The following is a 21,537-nucleotide window of genomic DNA, read 5'->3' as shown; positions in this document are numbered from 1 at the left end:
AATGGATCACAGAAGTCACATTACAATATTAACACAAGTGGGAGGGATTCAGATGCATTCAGCCAATCAGAACAGTTATCATCATTCACATTTTGCATCAGGGGTTGGGTAGTTGCAAGGGATCCACCTCAAGACAGGCACATATGTGTGTTACATGTGATCAGTATGGGCACATTTTGTGCTTACATATCCTTTCTATACTTAGTATGCACACCCCTCCTAGTGTTTATGTACATGAAATGTGTCCCAGTCAGCATGGGAACGGATGCATAAGAATACAGTTACAAAAATAAAAGCAAATGTGCTGAGAGAAAAAAAAACACCAATTGTATTTATGTCAAACTGTACACGAGCCCCAAACTGTTCAACAATTCCAGACTAGCACAAAAGACCGAAATAAATCTCTTTCCACAGTTAATGCCAATGTGCGAGTTGATAACAACATCAGGAGGGGACAAAGGCCTGAAGGAAGTTTGTGTTCTCGACAGATAGGTAAATGGTGGAGTTATTTGGCTGCTCTGCCAAATGCCCAATTCACTCATCAGTGTAACAGTGATAGATGGACCACAGGGAGGCATACTAGCTTTTAAAGTCATAGGTGCAGTGGTAAAAGAATTTTGTTTTTATTATTCATTCATTGTTATCATCCGTGTGTTGTAATAAGAGGGTGGACTGCTCTTATCAGCCATCAGAGAGTGTACTCTATCTAGTCTGTGTGCTTTCTGTAGCTGTGCTGTTAGAATACCTACAACATACCAGCTTGGCAACTGATCTGAGTACATTCCTTACTAGTTCCCTTTTCAGCTGGAACATATTACTCCATCCAAAGATCACAATGTGGGGAAGCCCTGAACAAATACACAATATAAAAACATACAATAAGCAGCGAACACTAGTGGTGGCTCTAATGGAAACTGCCAGTTACCATGCTTTGCTGATGGAATACTTTAAGAGAGGTGAAAGATGGGAAAATTAGAGGATTTGAAGACTGTTCTGCTTCAACAACAAACCCATGTGTAAAATACAATGTAGATACAATGGTTTCCCTGTGATCCAGCCATGACAGAAATGCTCAGTACAACTATAGCTATATGGAAGACATCTTGTACCTATCTGTTGTACACACATTGGCAAAGGGGAAACTATTATCACCAGTCTTCCTTCCTGTAAACATATGGGGAAACCTATATTATTCTATCACTAGGGTTAAATCACAGCTGAGGTGAAATCAATGCAATGTATGGGAGCTGTGGTTAGCATGGGCTGGTAGGATGTAAGGAAGAAAGACTCACCGGGTTGGGGATGGAATCCCGGAGGTTAGAATACCGACACTGGGATCCTGGCCGCCAAAATGCCGGCAGCGGGGCGAGTGCTACAAAGTCCCTTGCTGGCTCGCTACGCATGCCACAGGTTCTATTTCCACTTTATGGGTGTCGTGGACACCCATGAGTGGGAATAGCCTTGGTGCAGCTGTCTGCATTCTCATTGGTTGGGAGGATCCTGGCGTTGGTATTCTGACCTCCAAGATATTAACTACAGCCCGAATCACCATGAACATTTCCATGTAAGTAAAGCTAGGATTAGTAATACTTCTGAATAACAGGGTCTTTGGGTGTTAAATGGAATTTCAAACACACCTTTATCTGAAGCAGAGTCGTTTTCTGGTCCTTGACATGTGACTACATGTAACAGTAACTGGAGCCTAAATATTCCCCCTAGGTGCTTGTTTTTACAGATAGGGGGCAATCAGATCATCCTTATAAAACCCACTAGGAAAGAGTAGTTGTATACAGCAGCATTAGTATTTATTATTTATGTATATCAGCAGTTTCACAAATGATTTCCCCCCCTGGCACCAGTACATACAGTATACTGGACAGTTTTGCATACTCTTTATGTATTGTTGCTTCCAATAACTGCATACCAATATAAATTTGTGAAGCAGTGATGCGTTGTGCCATTGCTCATTTGTTAGTGTTTGCCCACCAGGAGTAAAGCCGTTCGCCATGCCCTGTGTAAATTGCCATTTCATATTATTGTGGCTGTGAATGACATAGCATTCTTTGTTTCAGGTGATTGGCAGTTCGCTCCTGTTTGTTCATGATCGTCGAGGCTTCTCTAATGTCTGGATGATTGATTTTGGCAAAACATCTCCAGCACCATCGCACATAACCCTTCGCCATGACGTGCCCTGGGAACCTGGAACCCATGAAGATGGCTACTTGATGGGGCTGAAAAACCTAATTGACACTATACGAGACATCATGTGCATGTTAGATGAGAGAAGAGAAGAGGCTGGAGACAGCTCTGTACTGGAAGATGAGAACATGGCAAAGGAGAAGACTTTACCAAAAAAGGAATCAGAAGGGAATGCTACAAATGGGGAAAAGAATGATCTCTAAGCGCTGAGGTATCAGCAATGCCACAAAAACTGCAGAGAAACAGAGACCTATGAACTCATAGGAGAGAGTCTGTGGTTTCTTCACAATACTAAACCATAGAAATGTGGACTGCACCAGGTCAACAAATCACTGTCGGGTGGACTTGGGTTTCAGCAATTTACCCATGCGAGGGACAAAGTTCCCTCAGTATTACACATGCTGGAAGTGTGAGGAGTGGGACAATCCATAGTGATAAAAGGTCTTCTATGAAGATACGAGGCCATTGGAATAACAAGCACAACACAAACACTGACCTGCAGGGTTCTTCTTTGTCTGTTACTCTGCATTCTGATGGGATGAAATGTCATATCACACGACTACATCATGAGGCTGGCTGATGGACTCAGATCAATATCACCTGCAGCGGGTGGTGCAGGCTATCCTGCTAAGTATGTAATGTCCACTTTCATCCCATCATAAAGCCAGACACTATTCTTCATTTGAGAGTCAAAGGTAATTTGTAAAACCAGCAAATACTCTTATTACTGTGCAGAGGGAGGGAGAGACTTGTATTTTGACTATGAACAATATCACAGTGTGAGAAAACAGCATTTTGTTTCACTCTGTTTCCATTTTCCACTTTTCAAATAAAATAAAAATGTATCCACTGACCAGCCTTAAAAACATGCACATCTGGACAGCGGTTCTGTGGGGCTGCCAGCCTCGATTGCATGTCACTGCGAATGCTTTACAGAATCATTTTTGTTTATTCATACTTATTTGGCCGTACAATCAAAAGAAAGCATTGTGGTAGGAGAGGGGGACTTAAAGAGCGACAGTCTGCAGTGATCTGAGCCTGAACTCTGTGTGTTGAGGGTACCTTCATAGGAAATAACAGTCTCATCACACCGTTTCATCATTAATACAATAAGGCTGTGAAATTAGAACAAACGTCAATGCTGCAACGAATAATAATAATGCCCAGCTTGCGTCCAGAAAACATGGGTCACTGTGTCAAGGCCACCGTTGCCGTTGAAAAATGTTTAAGTAGTTAATCTACTAAAGTCACTGCCTTATGTGATGAGCCACTGTTGGAAGAGCTACAGAGAATGAAGGGCTTGTAGATAAATTAGTTTATAGATAGATATACATGAGCAGAGAAGTTTACAGAAAATAGGTAACATAAAAAATACCTAATAGAAGGCTTAAAGGTTAAAATCAAGTAGGCTAGTCCAAGTACTATAAAGGAGTGGCTTTAACTGTCCATATGGTCATGCAGAGACATTAGCAGCTCGATACGTAGACCCAGTATACGCCAAGCATAGTCACATATTGCAGCTTTCCTTTGGCACTTTGAGGACGACAAAGTTTCCTTTTTCCTTTTCAGTCTTGCCCCTCATCTGCCCTCCACTTAAGAGCATCCTCTTTGTGGGCATCGGGTCGTATCTGGTTTCGCATTCCACCTAGAAGATTGGATGTAGCCTCAGTGGCCACTATGAATGGCTTCACAACAGTGGGTGGTATCTGTCGCAGGACTCCGCCTACGGCACCGGTCAGTCCCTTCTGTTCGTGACCACGTGATGCTACGTCACGTATGGTCTGAGCAGTGTCAATAACACCCTAAGGAAGGAAAGAGAGGTGTCACAGTACATCCATGTTGTATTTTATACAGTACCTATTCTTTTATTAAGGTTACTCACCTCTCGCACAGTATCGTAAGCTTTTGCCACGCCCTCCCTTAGATCGGCTGGTTGCTGTCCCCTCCTTAGTCTACGTGACTGTCTAACATCGAGAGAGCAACGTGAAACAGGTGGCGTTGGAGATAAAATGTCATAGACAGTCTCTGCAGTGGCCTGAAATTTGGAAAATAGGTGAATTTAGTATAGAATACGTCTGATGAAAGGAAAATTTAGTTATGAGGATTACTTTTTATTATATGTCCTAACAATTCTATCTCCCGTCATCTCTACCTGTATAGCTTGCACTAGCCGATTGCTGAGCTCTAGTGCCGCAGAGGCAGTGGAGGTGCCAAACGATGCCGCCCCTCTCTGCAAGCCACGAATAATGCGCCCATCTTTCCTGTATTGCTCAATGGGCAGCCAGAAGAGATCTCGCACACCATGAACTGAAAAAAAGAGCAGACAGTCCCAGTCTATCATTATACACACTTGCCTACATATTGTAGGGTTAATCAGCCTAAAATAGGATTTTAAATACCTACCGGTAAATCCTTTTCTCGTTGTCCATAAGGGATATTGGGGACAGAATTAGTACGATGGGGTATAAACGGGTCCAAAGGAGCCAGTGCACTTTAAATTTCTTCAACTGGGTGTGCTGGCTCCTCCCCTCTATGCCTCCTCCTACAGGTCAGTTATAGGTAAAATAGTGCCTGAAGGAGAATTACATGCTTGAGAGAAGGAACATAACAACAATAATGGTGGTGAGAATTATACACCAGCACAGCAAAACATAACCAGACCAGCAACGTCTGGCAACAGCTGAACAGGTAACACACAACAGGGAACCTGCAGAAAGTAACCGCACACAGGCGGGCGCCCAATATTCCTTATGAACTACGAGAAAAGGGTTTACCGGTAGGTATTTAAAATCCTATTTTCTCTAGCATCCATAAGGGATATTGGGGACAGAATTAGTACGATGGGGATGTCCCAAAGCTTCCAAAATGGGCAGGAACGTGCAGAGACTGGAGCAGCACCGCCTGTCCAAACTGGGTATCCTCTTTGGCCAGGTTATCAAATTTGTAGAATTTCACAAAAGTGTTCTTCCCCGACCAGGTAGCAGCTCGGCATAGTTGCAAGGCCGAGACTCCATGGGCAGCTGCCCAGGAAGACCCCACTGATCTTGTAGAGTGGGCCTTCAGAGACTTACGAACAGGTAAGGCTGCCGACACATAGGCCTGTTGGATAGTAAGCCTAATCCAACGAGCAATGGACTGCTTTGAAGCAGGAAAACCCTTTTTCTGCGCTCATAGAGCACGAACAAGGAATCCGTCTTTCTGACCCGAGCTGTGCGTTTAACATAGATCTTCAAAGCGTGCACCACATCCAAAGACTCCGGAGGAGCCGAAGCGTCAGAACAAGACGGAACCACAATAGGTTGATTCAGATGAAAAGCGGAGACAACCTTTGGCATAAACTGTTGTCTAGTTCGGAGCTCTGCTCTGTCCTCGTATAAGACCAAGTAGGGACTTTTACATTATAAGGCCCCCAATTCTGAGATGCGTCTAGCAGAAGCCAGGGCCAACAACATCACTGTCTTCCATGTGAGGTACTTGTCTTCTACTGTCATCAGAGGCTCACACCAAGAGGACTGTAGAAATTGCAACACTACATCCAAAGCCCAGGGTGCCGTAGGCGGCACAAAGGGATGTTGTATGTGGAGCACCCCTTGTAGGAAGGTCTTAACTTCTGGCAACACAGCCAATTTCTTCTGAAAAAGAGAATTGAAAGAGCTGAAATCTGGACCTTAACGGAACCCTGACGTAAGCCTTTATCCACAACAGTCTGCAGGAAACGTCCCAAGTAGAACTCCGCAGGTGGATACGTGCATTCCTCGCACCAAGATACGTATCTCCTGCAGATATGATGATAATGTTTTGACATCACAGGTTTTCTGGCTTGCACCACAGTGGCAATTACCTTTTTGTAAAACCCTTTGTGAGCTAGGATATTCCGCTCAACTTCCATGCCGTCAAACGAAGCCACCGTAAGTCCGGGTAGATGAACGGTCCTTGCTGAAGATGATCCTTTCTTAACGGCAGAGGCCAAGGGTCTTCTATGGACATATACAGAAGAATTGCGTACCACGCCCTTCGGGGCCAATCCGGCGCAATCAGGATTGCTTGGACTCTGTGATGTCTTATCCGTTGGAGCACCCTTGGGATCAACGGGATTGGAGGAAATAGGTAGACCAGCCGGTAAGGCCAAGGTGACGTCAGTGCATCCACTGCACTCGCCTGAGGGTCCCTGGTTCACTAGCAGTGGAGCTTCTTGTTGAGGCGAGACACCATCATGTCGATCTGCGGGTATCCCCACCTGTCGACAATCTGTTGAAACACCTGATGTTTGTAATCCCCACTCCCCCGGGTGGAGGTCATGGCGACTCAGGAAGTCCGCTTCCCAGTTGTCCACTCCCGGAATGAAGATTGCGGACAGTGCTCTTGCATTTCTTTACGCCAAGGGAAGAATTTTTTACACTTCTCCCATGCAGGCCTTGCTTTTTGTCCCTTCTTGTTGATTGATGTACGCCACTGCCGTGGCGTTGTCCGACTGAACCTGGATCGCCCAATCCCTGAGCAGAGAGGAGGCCTGAAGTACAGCACTGTAGATCGCCCGTAGTTCCAGAATGTTGATCGGGAGTAGGGCCTCTTGGGCAGACCACCTGCCCTGAAACTGCGCCCCCTGGGCGACAGCTCCCCATCCTCATAGACTTGAATCCGTCGTGAGGAGGGTCCACTCCTGAATCCCGAAACATCGACCTTCCAGCAGATTGGAAGACTGCAACCACCACAGGAGCAAAATCCTGGCCTGGAGTGACAGCTGAATCATTCGGTGCATCTGGAGATGTGAACCGGACCACTTTTTCAGGATGTCCAATTGGAAAGGTCTGGCATGGAACCTGCCAAATAGTATCGCCTCGTTTTCCCAACAACTTTATGCAACGATGAATGGAAACTCGAGCAGGACGGAGAACCATGCAAACCATCTCTTGAAGTGTTCTCACCTTGTCTTCTGGGAGAAAGACTCTTTGAGCTACAGTATCCGGTATCATACCCAGAAACAGGAGCCGTTGAGACGGTTCCAGTTGAGACTACTGTAGATTGAGGATCCACCCATAGTGAGACAGAAGTTGGATAGTGCGATCTATATGAAGCAATAGAAGCTCCCTGGAACTTGCTTTTATAAGACGATCGTCCAGGTAAGGGGCAATGTTGACCCCCTGGACTCTGAGCTGGAACATCATTTCCGCCATCACCTTCGTTAACACCCTCGGAGCTGTAGACAGGCCGAAGGGCAACGCCTGAAACTGGTAGTGATCGTTCAGTAGGACGAATCATAGATAGGCCTGATGAGGAGGCCAAATCGGGAAATGCAGCTGGCGTCCTTGATATCCAGGGACACAAGGAATTCCTGTTGCAATGACCGGTCTTTGAGCTACACCTGCAGCAGTGTAGATAGATTTTAGAGTGGTCTCTATTTTCCTATCCCCCGGGTCCTTTACCGTAAAAGAGCTCGGAGCAGGGAGCACAGCCTTTTTAGAAAGGCGAGGGACAGACGTCTACTGCTGTAGATTATTCCCAGGATTTCCTGCCTTCAGGGGCAAATAGAAAGGTATTTAAAAGCCTTTTGGACACCTAATATTTTTTATCTGGATTTTTCCAGGCTAATTTACATAAATCATCCAATTCTTTAGAATCAGGGAAGGTGACAGACAGTTTGTCTTGTGGGAGGAAAAATGACTGCTGATTAGTAGCGTCCTCCAGGGGGAGCTTTAACACATCCTGTATAGCCAGTAAAGGGGTTCAATACCCTGTGTAGGGGATGGAGTCCCCGCTTATGGGGTCCACATCATCCCCAATATCAGTATCTGATAGAAGTGCAGGTAAAGCACGTTTTAGTGCACCTGTAGTGGACAGGGGGGGATGTTTAGCATCTAGATTTGCCACTGCTTGTTGCAGTTCCTGAGTATTATTGGCATTAGCAGTGAGTTGAGAGGACATATCAGACATCATAGTTTTAATAGCCCACAGCCAGGAGGGCTCTGGACTCTCCCCCACATTGTTTTCAGCATTTTGTGATGACTGACTACATTGCTCACATAATATTGAGTCAGATGAGCTACGGAAAAATCTAGCATTACACACACTGCATAACTTCTGTTTTACCATTGTGAAAAGAAAAACAGGTACAATACACATACAACACAGCCTGAAACACAATACAAGCCTGCCCTATTGCATGTGAGAGGAGACGCAGGAGAGAGGACACCAGCACATCCAGCGCTGCACAGCCCCAGTGAGGCTGTCAGCGTTTTATGCAAACATATAAACAGTGAGTCTGTTGAATGAAAAATCCCTCAGAGGGATGATATATGTGCACAAAATAGCGTCTCTCCCCCTCTACACCCTGTACCAGTGATCCAGCGTGTGACCGTTATGGAGGAGCTGTGTGAGGCTGCTGCTGCTTATGCAGAGGAAGGCGCCAAAATGCCGCTGAGCCCGCTCTGATGTAGCTCCGCCTCCGCTATGGCGCCGGAGCTACTGTGTATTTTTTATACTGGCCAGGTCTCCTAAATGTTAGTAACCTCACATAAATACTTGGTACCATGTAATAAGCCAGTATCACGCAGGGGTCAAAGCTGGTCCCCCCCCAGGACGCCTCACCCGCGCTTTTGCCGCACAGTGAACCGGGGTCCCCGGTGTGTATTCACCACCGAGGATCACCTTCAGGCAGCGTTAGTGGTGTGCGGGATGCTGCGGCTGCAACAGCCAAGGCGCCATGCCCCGCTGAATAAACATCCCCTCAGGACGGTGTTCCTGCAGCGGGGACGCGCGTCTGCACCTCAATAGGCCGGTGACCGCCCCCCTCCTAACTCCCACGGTGCAGGTATGCTGTTGCCCAAACAGCATACCGAAAGAAATAAAAGTTTAAAAGAAACTGAAGAAAAATTCTGGAGCTTGCAGAGTGTGCATCCTCTCCTGAAGGCACTTTTTTCTAAACTGACCTGTAGGAGGGGCAGCACATCCAGTGAAGAAACGTAAAGTGCACTGGCTCCTTGGACCCGTCTATAGCCCATCGTACTAATTCTGTCGCCAATATCCCTTATGGATGCTAGAGAAATCTTATTTACATTAGTGAATGATAGCCTTATCTTCATAAACTATCACCAATATTAACAATGATCACAGTTATATCTCTGGCCTGTGCTCATCTTAAGCAATAAGTGTATACCGCAAAAACATTCGTATCAATTTAACATTATTCTGTTTAAAAGCCAAAAAGTTTACATCGCCTTTGTTCTATTGAAACACTTATACAAAAAAAGCCTATCCGAACTTACATCATCGGTTAGACACACTCTCAAGCACAGTGTATATAACTGACACCTGTTATGCCAGTCTCTGCATCTGCAAGCAGAGTGTATCTAACCGGCACTTGTTATGCCAGTCTCTGCATCTGCAAGCAGAGTGTATCTAACCGGCACTTGTTATGCCAGTCTCTGCATCTGCAAGCAGAGTGTATATAACTGACACCTGTTATGCCAGTCTCTGCATCTGCAAGCAAAGTGTATCTAACCGGCACCTGTTATGCCAGTCTCTGCATCTGCAAGCAGAGTGTATCTAACTGGCACCTGTTATGCCAGTCTCTGCATCTGCAAGCAGAGTGTATCTAACCGGCACCTGTTATGCCAGTCTCTGCATCTGCAAGCAGAGTGTATCTAACCGGCACCTGTTATGCCAGCCTCTGCATCTGCAAGCAGAGTGTATCTAACCGGCACTTGTTATGCCAGCCTCTGCATCTGCAAGCAGAGTGTATATAACGGACACCTGTTATGCCAGTCTCTGCATCTGCAAGCAGAGTGTATCTAATCGGCACTTGTTATGCCCGTCTCTGCATCTGCAAGCAGAGTGTATCTAACCGGCACCTGTTATGCCAGTCTCTGCATCTGCAGAGTGTATCTAACCGACACCTGTTATGCCAGTCTCTGCATCTGCAGAGTGTATATAACTGACACCTGTTATGCCAGTCTCTGCATCTGCAAGCAGAGTGTATCTAACTGGCACCTGTTATGCCAGTCTCTGCATCTGCAAGCAGAGTGTATATACTGACACCTGTTATGCCAGTCTCTGCATCTGACATCCACACTAGTGATGTAAAAACTGCTGATGTCAGACAGATGTATCGGTGGTTGGGGAAGCCTCACTTTCGGATATAGGTTACTTACATAGCTGTACAACAGAATGCATAGGGCCCACTCCTCCCAGAATTCCAGGCAGCTGGTTCTTGCGGATGTCAGTCAGCCACTCATTGAGAGCATATGAGAAAACCTTGTCTGCCCCAAGCAACCTATGGAAATGGATGAAAAATATCAGACAATAAGGAATTTTCTCCTACGTCCTAGAGGATGCTGGGGACTCCAAAAGGACCATGGGGTATAGACGGATCCGCAGGAGCTTGGGCACACTATAAAGACTTAAACTGGGTGTGAACTGGCTCCTCCCTCTATGCCCCTCCTCCAGACCTCAGTTAGACTTTGTGCCCAGGAGTGATGGGTCACACACTAGGGGAGCTCTCCTGAGTTTCTCTGAAAGACTTATGTTAGGTTTTTTATTTTCAGGGAGACCTGCTGGCTACAGGCTCCCTGCATCGTGGGACTGAGGGGGGAGAAGCAGGACCTACTTCTGTGAGTTTCAAGGCTCTGCTTCTCGGCTACTGGACACCATTAGCTCCAGATGGTTCGATCACTTGGTGCGCCTAGCTGCTTGTTCCCGGAGCCACGCCATCACCCCCTCACAGAAGCCAGAAGTCGGGTGAGTATGAGAAGATCAGAAGACTTCAGTGACGGCAGAAGACATCAGTAGCGGAGGTACAGCGGTCGCGCTGCGCTCCCTGCTCCTACACACCGGCACTTACAGGGTGCAGGGCGCTGGGGGCGAGCGCGTTGGGCGGCAGGTTACTGTTGTTTTTTAATTAGACTGGCTTTGAAAACGTATTCGGTGCCCGGGCACCGCGGCTCATTCCCCCGCCAGCATGGTAGAGCGTGCTACGCGCCTTGACCCCCCGCCGCCGGCGTCCACGGGTGCAGGGCGCTGGGGAGGGGAGCACCCTGAGCAGCAAATTATATTGTTTAATTTGTGGGCAGAGAGGTTTTGTGTTAGCGCTGCCGGGGGGCTCCGTGTCCGGACCCCCGCTAGCGCGTGTCAGTGCACTGCGCGCCTTTTTTCTCCCCCGCCGATGGCTCCCAGAACGGGTGCGGGGCGTTGGGGAGGGAGCGCTCTGAGCAGCATTTTACAAACAGTAGGCTTATGTTGGCGCTGGCGGGGGCTCCGTGTCCCGGACCCCCGCCGGTGCGTGTTAACGCGCTGTGCGACCTTCCTCCCCCGCTGCCGGCTTCCAGGACCCCGGGCGCCGCACACAATACGGTGGTCCCGCGCCGATGCTCCCACACACCAACGTTGTACCTGGGTGCAGGGGGGGGGGCACCCTGAACGGCAGTTTTAGATAAATATATAGTGTATTTACACTATATACGAGGCCAGCCAGTATATTTATGATAAGGGGCTGCAGAGCGCCGAGAAGGGGCGGAGCTAAGCCTCAGAGGAATCAGCGCCATTTTCTTCAAAATCCCCGCCAGGACTTGCTGTATAGTAAGATTGTGGGGGGGCACTGTGGTTTTAATGCTATAGGGGTGTCATATAGCATTAACTTTGATAATGGACGCATATTCCTTGTAAATACATAATTTCACTGTTTCCCTTTTTGTTTACCCACTATCAGTTAGTCGACATATGTCAGCAGGCGTAAGGCCTTGGTCACGAGCTGCTGTGGGGATAACTGACGGCTTCGCCGGTGCATGGCGATACTTGATTCGGAAAATTAAGTATTAGCAGATTGGTGTTTTGTGCGTAAAACAGTAAACACGATAGGGAAGATACAGTCGTTTTGTGGATGCCCTGTCGCCATCAACGGTATTTCCTGGGTAAAGATTTATCAGGCTGTCATTGCCTTGTACCTGTATATATATATATATATATATATACAAAACGTCTCCAAGCATGCAGCGGCACTCAGGGAATGATGCAGGCAATTATTAGGCAAAAAGTGTTTATTCCATGGTGAAGAAAATGGTCCAACGTTTCGGGGTGCAACCACCCCTTTGTCAAGGTGAACTTTTGTTGTTCACCTTGACAAAGGGGTGGTTGCACCCCGAAACGTTGGACCATTTTCTTCACCATGGAATAAACACTTTTTGCCTAATAATTGCCTGCATCATTCCCTGAGTGCCGCTGCATGCTTGGAGACGTTTTGTGTATTACATATCCCAGAAGGCACCGGGGCGCCTGTAACTACGAAGGGTGAGTGCCAATCCATTGGAATACATATATATATATATATATATATATATTTATATTGTTTCCCTTACTGTTGTTTCTAATAGATCTTGCCGTTCCCCTCTGGAGGGGGAGGTAGTACGCGACACCATACAAAGGTGCGTCAGGTACAGGACATTGTCTGATTGTCCCTGTATCAAGGTGCAAATTGTCGTTTCTCTCTGACTGTTCTTCGGCACAGGGATTGACTGTTGTTCCCAAAGACGCAGAAGTCGAAAGGGGGTTTCAGAGTAGATACGGACAGGTTAAGGTCGGTGTTTTTCCTGTGAAAAGAGGTCTGAGGATCCAGAGTTGGATCGGCTTTGAGGTGACATCTCATCAATATTTTTCTGTTAATAAAACAGATGGGTGCGGCCTAAGAGGTCTTTTTCCGTAAGCAGGTCTAATACCAGAGTGGTGTTCAAGAGACCAGTTGGAAGGGTGATCCGGTCTCACATGCGCATGCACCGGAATATAATCCTAACGGCCAGGACATCGCTCCTGTGGTGTCTGCTCGGTTCTCTCCTTCTAGAGGAATGAAGGTACGGGATCCAGGTTTGGATCCTGGTGTCCGTGCATACAGATCTCCGAAGCTGGGGAGCAGTCCTTTGCAAGCGACATATTTCCGGAGGATAAGGTCATGTTTGGAAGCTTGTCTGTTATAAGCTTTCTTGAATTAAGAGCTATTTTCGACGAACGTATTCTACGTGTTCTGCCCGTATTAGTTTTGCCAGACGACTTGTCAGCAGTGGCGTAAGTAAGCCGCTAGGGCGCAACAAGGAAAGAGCGGAAATGGCAGAAGATGCACAGTTTGCTGTTACGTGGGAGGTCTGGTAAAAGCTATGTTAGCAATCTTCGTTCCTGAGCTAAACGACGGAGAAATAGATTTTCTTTGCGGACACGATATCCAGCTGGGAAAAATACTGCCATCATCGAGAAGCTTTCCCAGATGTGACAAGTCTTTGTGGAGTGTCGCATTTGGACATGTTGGCGTCTCGCCTCAACGAGAGGCCTCCAGGAGATTGTTCCAGGTTCAGGGACACTCAGGTTATAGCGGTGGACATCCTTGTGACACCGTGGGTGTTTTTAGTCGGTCTAGGTGGCCTCTCCGCTTTCACCTTTCTGACAGTGGTAAGCATAAGATGTTCGAAGTTTCTTGGCTATCCAGTTTTTCATGGTTTACTCATAGAAAATTACTGCCCTCTTCCTTTAAGTGAGGTATTGTTACAACAAGATCGGGGCGTGTATCAGGATTTACCGCGGCTGCCTTTAACGGCGGGGCGGTTGAATGTCGTATCCTAAGCCGAATGGGTGTTCCCAGTGAAGTCGTTTCTTAAATTCTTCAGGCTAGGAAAGAACTGATGGCACAGCGTTACCACCGTTGTTGGCGTAATTGTGTGTCTCGTTGTGTATCTAGGAAGGCTCCTATGGAGGACTTTCAGCTAGGTCGTGCTTATCCATACTTTAGAAGCCGATGTGGAGGCAAGCCTAATAAGTTTCTTTACGAAATTCCTCTTTTGGAAAGTGGTCAGGCTATTGACGTTGACGTCCGCAAGGCGGGTGTCGGAAGTGGTGGTTTTGTCTCACAAGAGCCTTGTTTGATCTTTCAGGTGGATAGAGAGGAATTGAGTACTCGGTTGGTAGTTCTACCAAGAGTGGTTTCTGGGTTTCACAGAAATCGGCCTATTTTGATGCCGGGGGTTACTTAGGCATTAGCTTGTTCAAATTCCCTTCATTTAGCCAGGGTTTTGAGTATGTAGGTCATCAATTTGGCTCAGTTGGGAGAAACAGAGGCCTGTTTGTCTGGTATGTTCCCAGCTTACTTTGGGGGACTGCGTTATGCAGTTGTTACATGCTGAAACTGTGATGCGGTTTGGCATGTTCGTTCTAAGGCTGCTTTGCCGTCACCGTAGTCGGTGGAGGTTCCTTCTTTTGGGAAGATGGGCTTTTCTTGGGCGAATGCCCGAGGAGTCTCGGCGGTTCAACTTGGCCGAGCGGATTCTTGGTCGGGGTCAAACGATTTTACGATGCTCTACGAGTTTGATACCCTGATTTTTGGGGACCTTATGTTTGCTCATTCGGTGCTGCAGAGTCGTCCGCACTCTCCCGCCCGTTTTGGAGCTTTGGTATAAACCCCATGGTCCTTTTAGAGTCCCCAGCATCCTCTAGGACGTAGGAGAAAATAGGATTTTGGTACCTACCGGTAAATCCTTTTCTCTTAGTCCGTAGAGGATGCTGGGCGCCCGTCCCAGTGCGTACGGTGTCTGCAGTTATTACTTTTGGGTTACACCCTGGTGGTGTGTCTTTTCTGTCTGGTGGTTGTTACCGCTGTTCATGACATAGCATGCGGGGTCGTATTTTTGCTTCTGTGGACACACGGGTTGTGTTACATATTCTCTCAGCCTGTGGCTGTGTTTTGTTCATGCCGTTGGCTGGTATTCTACTGAATGCCATGTTCTACGGTGTGTTTGAGGTGTGAGCTGGTATGACACTCACCGTGTTTATAACATTAAATTCTTTCCTCGAAATTGTCCATCTCTCCTGGGCACAGTTTTCTAACTGAGGTCTGGAGGAGGGGCATAGAGGGAGGAGTCAGTTCACACCCAGTTTAAGTCTTTATAGTGTGCCCAAGCTCCTGCGGATCTGTCTATACCCCATGGTCCTTTTGGAGTCCCCAGCATCCTCTACGGACTAAGAGAAAAGGATTTACCGGTAGGTACCAAAATCCTATTATTCTATATGAATAAAGCAAATCGGCGGCTATTATTTGCTTGTAACAAAATCAAATAAATAGAAAGATACAAAGATTGAAAACAGCAAGTGGCGGAAAAACTGGCAGTATAATATTATAGAACATGGTGTACGGTAAAAGATAAGCCTGGACACAAGAACACATTTATATCCACTCTACCCTTTTTTTTCTATTTGTTTTCTGCACAGATCTTGAAACATCATAACGGAAAATGTCTCCACGATTTCTAATGTGACAGTGATGACAATCACACCCTCCTGTGCACTCTGTGATGTCTCAGTGACAGTGATGACAATCACACCCTCCTGTGCACTCTGTGATGTCTCAGTGACAGTGATGACAATCACACCCTCCTGTGCACTCTGTGATGTCTCAGTGACAGTGATGACAATCACACCCTCCTGTGCACTCTGTGATGTCTCAGTGACAGTGATGACAATCACACCCTCCTGTGCACTCTGTGATGTCTCAGTGACAGTGATGACAATCACACCCTCCTGTGCACTCTGTGATGTCTCAGTGACAGTGATGACAATCACACCCTCCTGTGCACTCTGTGATGTCTCAGTGACAGTGATGACAATCACACCCTCCTGTGCACTCTGTGATGTCTCAGTGACAGTGATGACAATCACACCCTCCTGTGCACTCTGTGATGTCTCAGTGACAGTGATGACAATCACACCCTCCTGTGCACTCTGTGATGTCTCAGTGACAGTGATGACAATCACACCCTCCTGTGCACTCTGTGATGTCTCAGTGACAGTGATGACAATCACACCCTCCTGTGCACTCTGTGATGTCTCAGTGACAGTGATGACAATCACACCCTCCTGTGCACTCCGTGATGTCTCAGTGATGACAATCACACCCTCCTGTGCACTCCGTGATGTCTCAGTGACAGTGATGACAATCACACCCTCCTGTGCACTCCGTGATGTCTCAGTGACAGTGATGACAATCACACCCTCCTGTGCACTCTGTGATGTCTCAGTGACAGTGATGACAATCACACCCTCCTGTGCACTCTGTGATGTCTCAGTGACAGTGATGACAATCACACCCTCCTGTGCACTCTGTGATGTCTCAGTGACAGTGATGACAATCACACCCTCCTGTGCACTCTGTGATGTCTCAGTGACAGTGATGACAATCACACCCTCCTGTGCACTCCGTGATGTCTCAGTGACAGTGATGACAATCACACCCTCCTGTGCACTCCGTGATGTCTCAGTGACAGTGATGACAATCACACCCTCCTGTGCACTCTGTGATGTCTCAGTGACAGTGATGACAATCACACCCTCCTGTGCACTCCGTGATGTCTCAGTGACAGTGATGACAATCACACCCTCCTGTGCACTCTGTGATGTCTCAGTGACAGTGATGACAATCACACCCTCCTGTGCACTCTGTGATGTCTCAGTGACAGTGATGACAATCACACCCTCCTGTGCACTCTGTGATGTCTCAGTGACAGTGATGACAATCACACCCTCCTGTGCACTCTGTGATGTCTCAGTGACAGTGATGACAATCACACCCTCCTGTGCACTCAGTGATGTCTCAGTGACAGTGATGACAATCACACCCTCCTGTGCACTCTGTGATGTCTCAGTGACAGTGATGACAATCACACCCTCCTGTGCACTCTGTGATGTCTCAGTGACAGTGATGACAATCACACCCTCCTGTGCACTCTGTGATGTCTCAGTGACAGTGATGACAATCACACCCTCCTGTGCACTCTGTGATGTCTCAGTGACAGTGATGACAATCACACCCTCCTGTGCACTCTGTGATGTCTCAGTGACAGTGATGACAATCACACCCTCCTGTGCACTCTGTGATGTCTCAGTGACAGTGATGACAATCACACCCTCCTGTGCACTCTGTGATGTCTCAGTGACAGTGATGACAATCACACCCTCCTGTGCACTCTGTGATGTCTCAGTGACAGTGATGACAATCACACCCTCCTGTGCACTCTGTGATGTCTCAGTGACAGTGATGACAATCACACCCTCCTGTGCACTCTGTGATGTCTCAGTGACAGTGATGACAATCACACCCTCCTGTGCACTCTGTGATGTCTCAGTGACAGTGATGACAATCACACCCTCCTGTGCACTCTGTGATGTCTCAGTGACAGTGATGACAATCACACCCTCCTGTGCACTCTGTGATGTCTCAGTGACAGTGATGACAATCACACCCTCCTGTGCACTCTGTGATGTCTCAGTGACAGTGATGACAATCACACCCTCCTGTGCACTCTGTGATGTCTCAGTGACAGTGATGACAATCACACCCTCCTGTGCACTCTGTGATGTCTCAGTGACAGTGATGACAATCACACCCTCCTGTGCACTCTGTGATGTCTCAGTGACAGTGATGACAATCACACCCTCCTGTGCACTCTGTGATGTCTCAGTGACAGTGATGACAATCACACCCTCCTGTGCACTCTGTGATGTCTCAGTGACAGTGATGACAATCACACCCTCCTGTGCACTCTGTGATGTCTCAGTGACAGTGATGACAATCACACCCTCCTGTGCACTCTGTGATGTCTCAGTGACAGTGATGACAATCACACCCTCCTGTGCACTCCGTGATGTCTCAGTGACAGTGATGACAATCACACCCTCCTGTGCACTCCGTGATGTCTCAGTGACAGTGATGACAATCACACCCTCCTGTGCACTCCGTGATGTCTCAGTGACAGTGATGACAATCACACCCTCCTGTGCACTCCGTGATGTCTCAGTGACAGTGATGACAATCACACCCTCCTGTGCACTCTGTGATGTCTCAGTGTGCTACAGCATGGGTGTGGATCATTAGATCTACACTAAAAAGGTCTACAGTCATTAGGTCACAACATGCATTAGGTTGACAGGGACAAAAGGTCGACATGGAGTAGGTAGACAGTAGAAAAGGTCGACATGGACAAAAGGACAACAAGGTGAAAAGGTGCCATGGATATGGTCGACGCAATTTTTTCCTTTTTGGGGTGTTTTGTCACTTTTCTGCCACAAAAAAAGCCCCCTTTGTCTACCGCTTCGCTCGCCATACTTCGCGCAAGGTGCCTCGCTCTTCTACTGGGCACAGGTTACTATTCCCAATCGTAGTCCATGTGGATGGTAAAATATGAAAAAGTTAAAAAATAATAAAGAAAAAAAATACTTGTTTGGACCATTATCATGTTGACCTTTTGAACCGTCTACCTTTTGACCCCACTGACCTAATGCATGTTGAACATTATTGATAGACCTATTGACTGTAGACCTTTTTAGTGAAGCTCTGTAGACCGGATACCCTACACCATACCTTTATTAAACCTCAAATTGCGTCATTGCTGGTGCAAGTCCTGCAGGCAGGAAGTGCATGTCCCGTGTCACTATAAAAATAATCCAACATGAAGAGGCAATGTGTGAAAAACTGATTTAGCAGCAATAATTTGCAGTATTTGGCTTGTGGTCTGAAAACAGTTACAAAGCCTGTGTTTTTAATTTTAGCCATTGATTGATTATGCACATGTTCCATGAATCAGTTTTGACTAAGCATCAGTTGTCAGACGACGGTTTCATGCTTCCTCTGTACAAAACTCGGGTATAAGGAATTGTTCACTGCTTACTTAAATCATTACTGCCAAACAGCTCATATGAGGTTCTTGTAGTGATATACTATATTTGGTCTTAATACACTATGGGCCTGATGCAGATAAGGTTGAAGTAGTGATCGCGGCTGCTTATATGGAAGCAGCTGCTATAGCTCTAATAAGGTAATGCAGCATTAGGCATCAGACCTCCAGAATGCATTACTGATCCGAGCTGCGACCTAGGATGCAGCATCGGATCAACTGCGACACCATTGGACGGCTGGGTAATCCATTGGGTAGTGAAAGTCGGCCGCCGCAGGTCCAAGGAAGAGGCCAGGAAATCATCATCCTCTGACGGAGATCCTGGCTTCGTTCCTTTACCCAACAACGGCGGCAACATGCCTCCATTTTGGGAAATGGAGGCCATCACTGACAGTCTGATGCCATCGCAGACCCATACTGCAGATGCACAGTACAGGTCCGGTGCATGCACAAAGTACCAAACATCAGTACTTTGCAGCATGTGCCGCAGAATCGCTGGGACATGAATCAGGCCCTATGCCCCAAAAAACTCCTAAACAACTCCACTTTGAATCATCTGTCTGGAAGACATTATTCCAGAGGTCGTTACCTTCAAATGCAATTTGTAAGCGAGGGCCATGCTACAGATTTTATTGCCGGTTTAGAGAATGGGCTTTCTCCTGGCTATGCTTCCACGAAAGCCATACTTATTCAGTCCTTGGTAGAGTCATGAACATTAACAGTCACCATGTTGGCAGAAGCCTGTAGATTTCTAGTGTAGCTTCTGGTTCTTTGTGTATTGTCAGAGCATCATAAAGGGGGTCATTCTGACCCGTTCGCACGCAGCGGTTGTTCACTGCGGTGCGAACAGGTCAGAACTGCACATTGTGCACGCAACGTTGCCCAGCGACAGACGTCGCCAGGCAACGGAGCGCCTAGTGAGAAGAAAAGACGCAGCGCTGGACGGAAGAAAATTGACAGCGTAGAGGCGGTTCGGGGCGGACACTCACCGTTGGAGGCCGTTTTCGGGGAGTGGTAAGAAGAACGCAGGCGTGTCCTGGCGAACGGAGGGCGGATGTCTGATGTCAGGACCGGGACCTTAATCGCTGGATCCGTCGCACTGGGTAAGTAGCTGTAGGGCTGGTCTTCTTTTGCAGGAACATTTTTAAGCATAGCAGGGCTGCACAAGCGATTGCAGCCCTGCTATGCTAAAATACACTACCACATAGGCGGGGATTAGTTGATCGCAGCAGCAGCAAAAAGTTGCTGGCTGCGATCAACTTGGAATGACCCCCATGGTCTCATCTTTGGGTGAATTTGCTTGGACACCACCTAATAGGAAGATGGGTAACTGCCATTAAATGATGGACTTGTACTGGCCTTATAACACTAGAATAATGCGCAGCTACACTAGCTACAGCTAGTGAGCCACTACATTTTCTTCTCTGACACAATTGCAGATGTTTTTTCTCCTTGGCCTGGTGTTAATACAAACCTGAACGCTCCGTGCTCCACTGCCAAGCGCACTTATTTAGCAGCAGTAAAGTTGTATATCACTTTTTCAAACATGGATGATTCATGATGGATTATTTTTTGGGGTCACAATTAAAAAAAAAAGTTAAATTAGTTACAGTTTATTTGTCACATAAGATTTTTAGGACTTGGTAATGACAAGATGATTGTGAATTACATACTGAAAAATAAAACATAATAAACCTAAAACAAAACATAATCGTCACCCATTAATGAGTGACTATTATAAAAGAATGTTATTGCAGGAGGCACAATCATTTCCAGATATAAACATGGACAATCTCCTATATATTAGCCCAGATCTGTGACTTTGTGCCTCATTTGCTAACGCTGGGCGGAGTCACAATGCTGGGCGGAGTTAGTCAAATGAGTCACAGATCTGGGCAAATCTATAGGAGACTAGGAGGGGCTCTCTGGCGCGGAGGAGCGTCACTTTCTGGCACACTCCACACTTCTTACCTGCAGTTTTGTGGGGCACCTGCCGCTGTGCAGGTTCCGTACTGCCTCTGTTATCTCCAGCCCCGGCAACCCCATTGCTAGCTGCAGCGCTGCCGCCCGCAGTGGGGTGCGCCCAGCTCCTTCTCACACTTTAGCCGGTGGGCAGCGCTGCAAAAGTCCCCTCTGCTTGCAGGCTCCAACCCCCTCCCTCCAGCCGCAACGTCTCCTGGGGGCTAACCAGTGACTCCCAGTCTCCCCTTACCACTATGCGCGGCAGCCGCGAGGTCCGCGCCGCGTGCATGCTATGACCCCCTCCTCCTTCCGGCCGCAGCGTCTCCTGGGGGCTAACCAGTGACTCCCAGTCTCCCCTTACCATAGTACCCGGCAGCTGCGCGTGGTCCGCGCTGTGTGACTGAGGAGTGGGGGGGGGGGGGGGGGGGGGGGGGAGGGATGCGGGCGGGCAGAAGAAGCAGGAATCTAGCCTGAGAGAGTCAGCCATGCAGAGTCTCCATCAGCAGCAGATCCCAACAGGTTGGAGTGGAACAGCAGCAGCCAGCAGCAGTGACTCCGGTAAGACACATCTGTCTGTCACCACTGTTTTGTCCCTGATACCAATCTCTCCCGTGCCCTGTGTTCTGTCATGTCCCTGTCACCCCTGGCCTTGCCCTGTCACCCTTATCCTGGTCCTGTCACCCTT

At 47.5% G+C, this 21,537-nt stretch overlaps 2 protein-coding genes across 7 annotated transcripts in view; one reads left to right on the top strand and one right to left on the bottom strand.

Moving 5' to 3' along the window:
• Window positions 1-3,052, top strand: part of LOC134969116 (inositol-trisphosphate 3-kinase B-like) — a 219,613-nt gene extending 216,561 nt beyond the window's left edge. For 4 of the 5 annotated variants that reach the window (XM_063944840.1, XM_063944837.1, XM_063944838.1 and 1 more), the window contains one exon: window positions 2,073-3,052. In XM_063944840.1, coding sequence (XP_063800910.1) covers window positions 2,073-2,402 — 330 coding nt within the window. In that variant the 3' untranslated portion in view covers window positions 2,403-3,052. Of the gene's footprint in view, window positions 1-414; window positions 493-2,072 lie in introns of all 5 variants that reach the window. The other variant, XM_063944841.1, reaches the window with a different exon arrangement.
• Window positions 306-21,537, bottom strand: part of ATG2A (autophagy related 2A) — a 336,387-nt gene continuing 315,155 nt past the window's right edge. The window contains exons 39-42 of one of the 2 annotated variants that reach the window (XM_063944835.1): window positions 10,347-10,468; window positions 4,352-4,506; window positions 4,082-4,234; window positions 306-4,001 (exon numbers count right to left, since the gene is read on the bottom strand). In XM_063944835.1, coding sequence (XP_063800905.1) covers window positions 3,765-4,001; window positions 4,082-4,234; window positions 4,352-4,506; window positions 10,347-10,468 — 667 coding nt within the window. In that variant the 3' untranslated portion in view covers window positions 306-3,764. Of the gene's footprint in view, window positions 4,002-4,081; window positions 4,235-4,351; window positions 4,507-10,346; window positions 10,469-21,537 lie in introns of those variants that run through there. The other variant, XM_063944836.1, reaches the window with a different exon arrangement.

Source organism: Pseudophryne corroboree, chromosome 11 (genome assembly GCF_028390025.1).
Source record: "Pseudophryne corroboree isolate aPseCor3 chromosome 11, aPseCor3.hap2, whole genome shotgun sequence".
In the NCBI taxonomy this organism is placed as follows: Eukaryota; Metazoa; Chordata; class Amphibia; order Anura; family Myobatrachidae; genus Pseudophryne; species Pseudophryne corroboree.
This window is presented reverse-complemented; position numbering and strand designations above follow the sequence as displayed.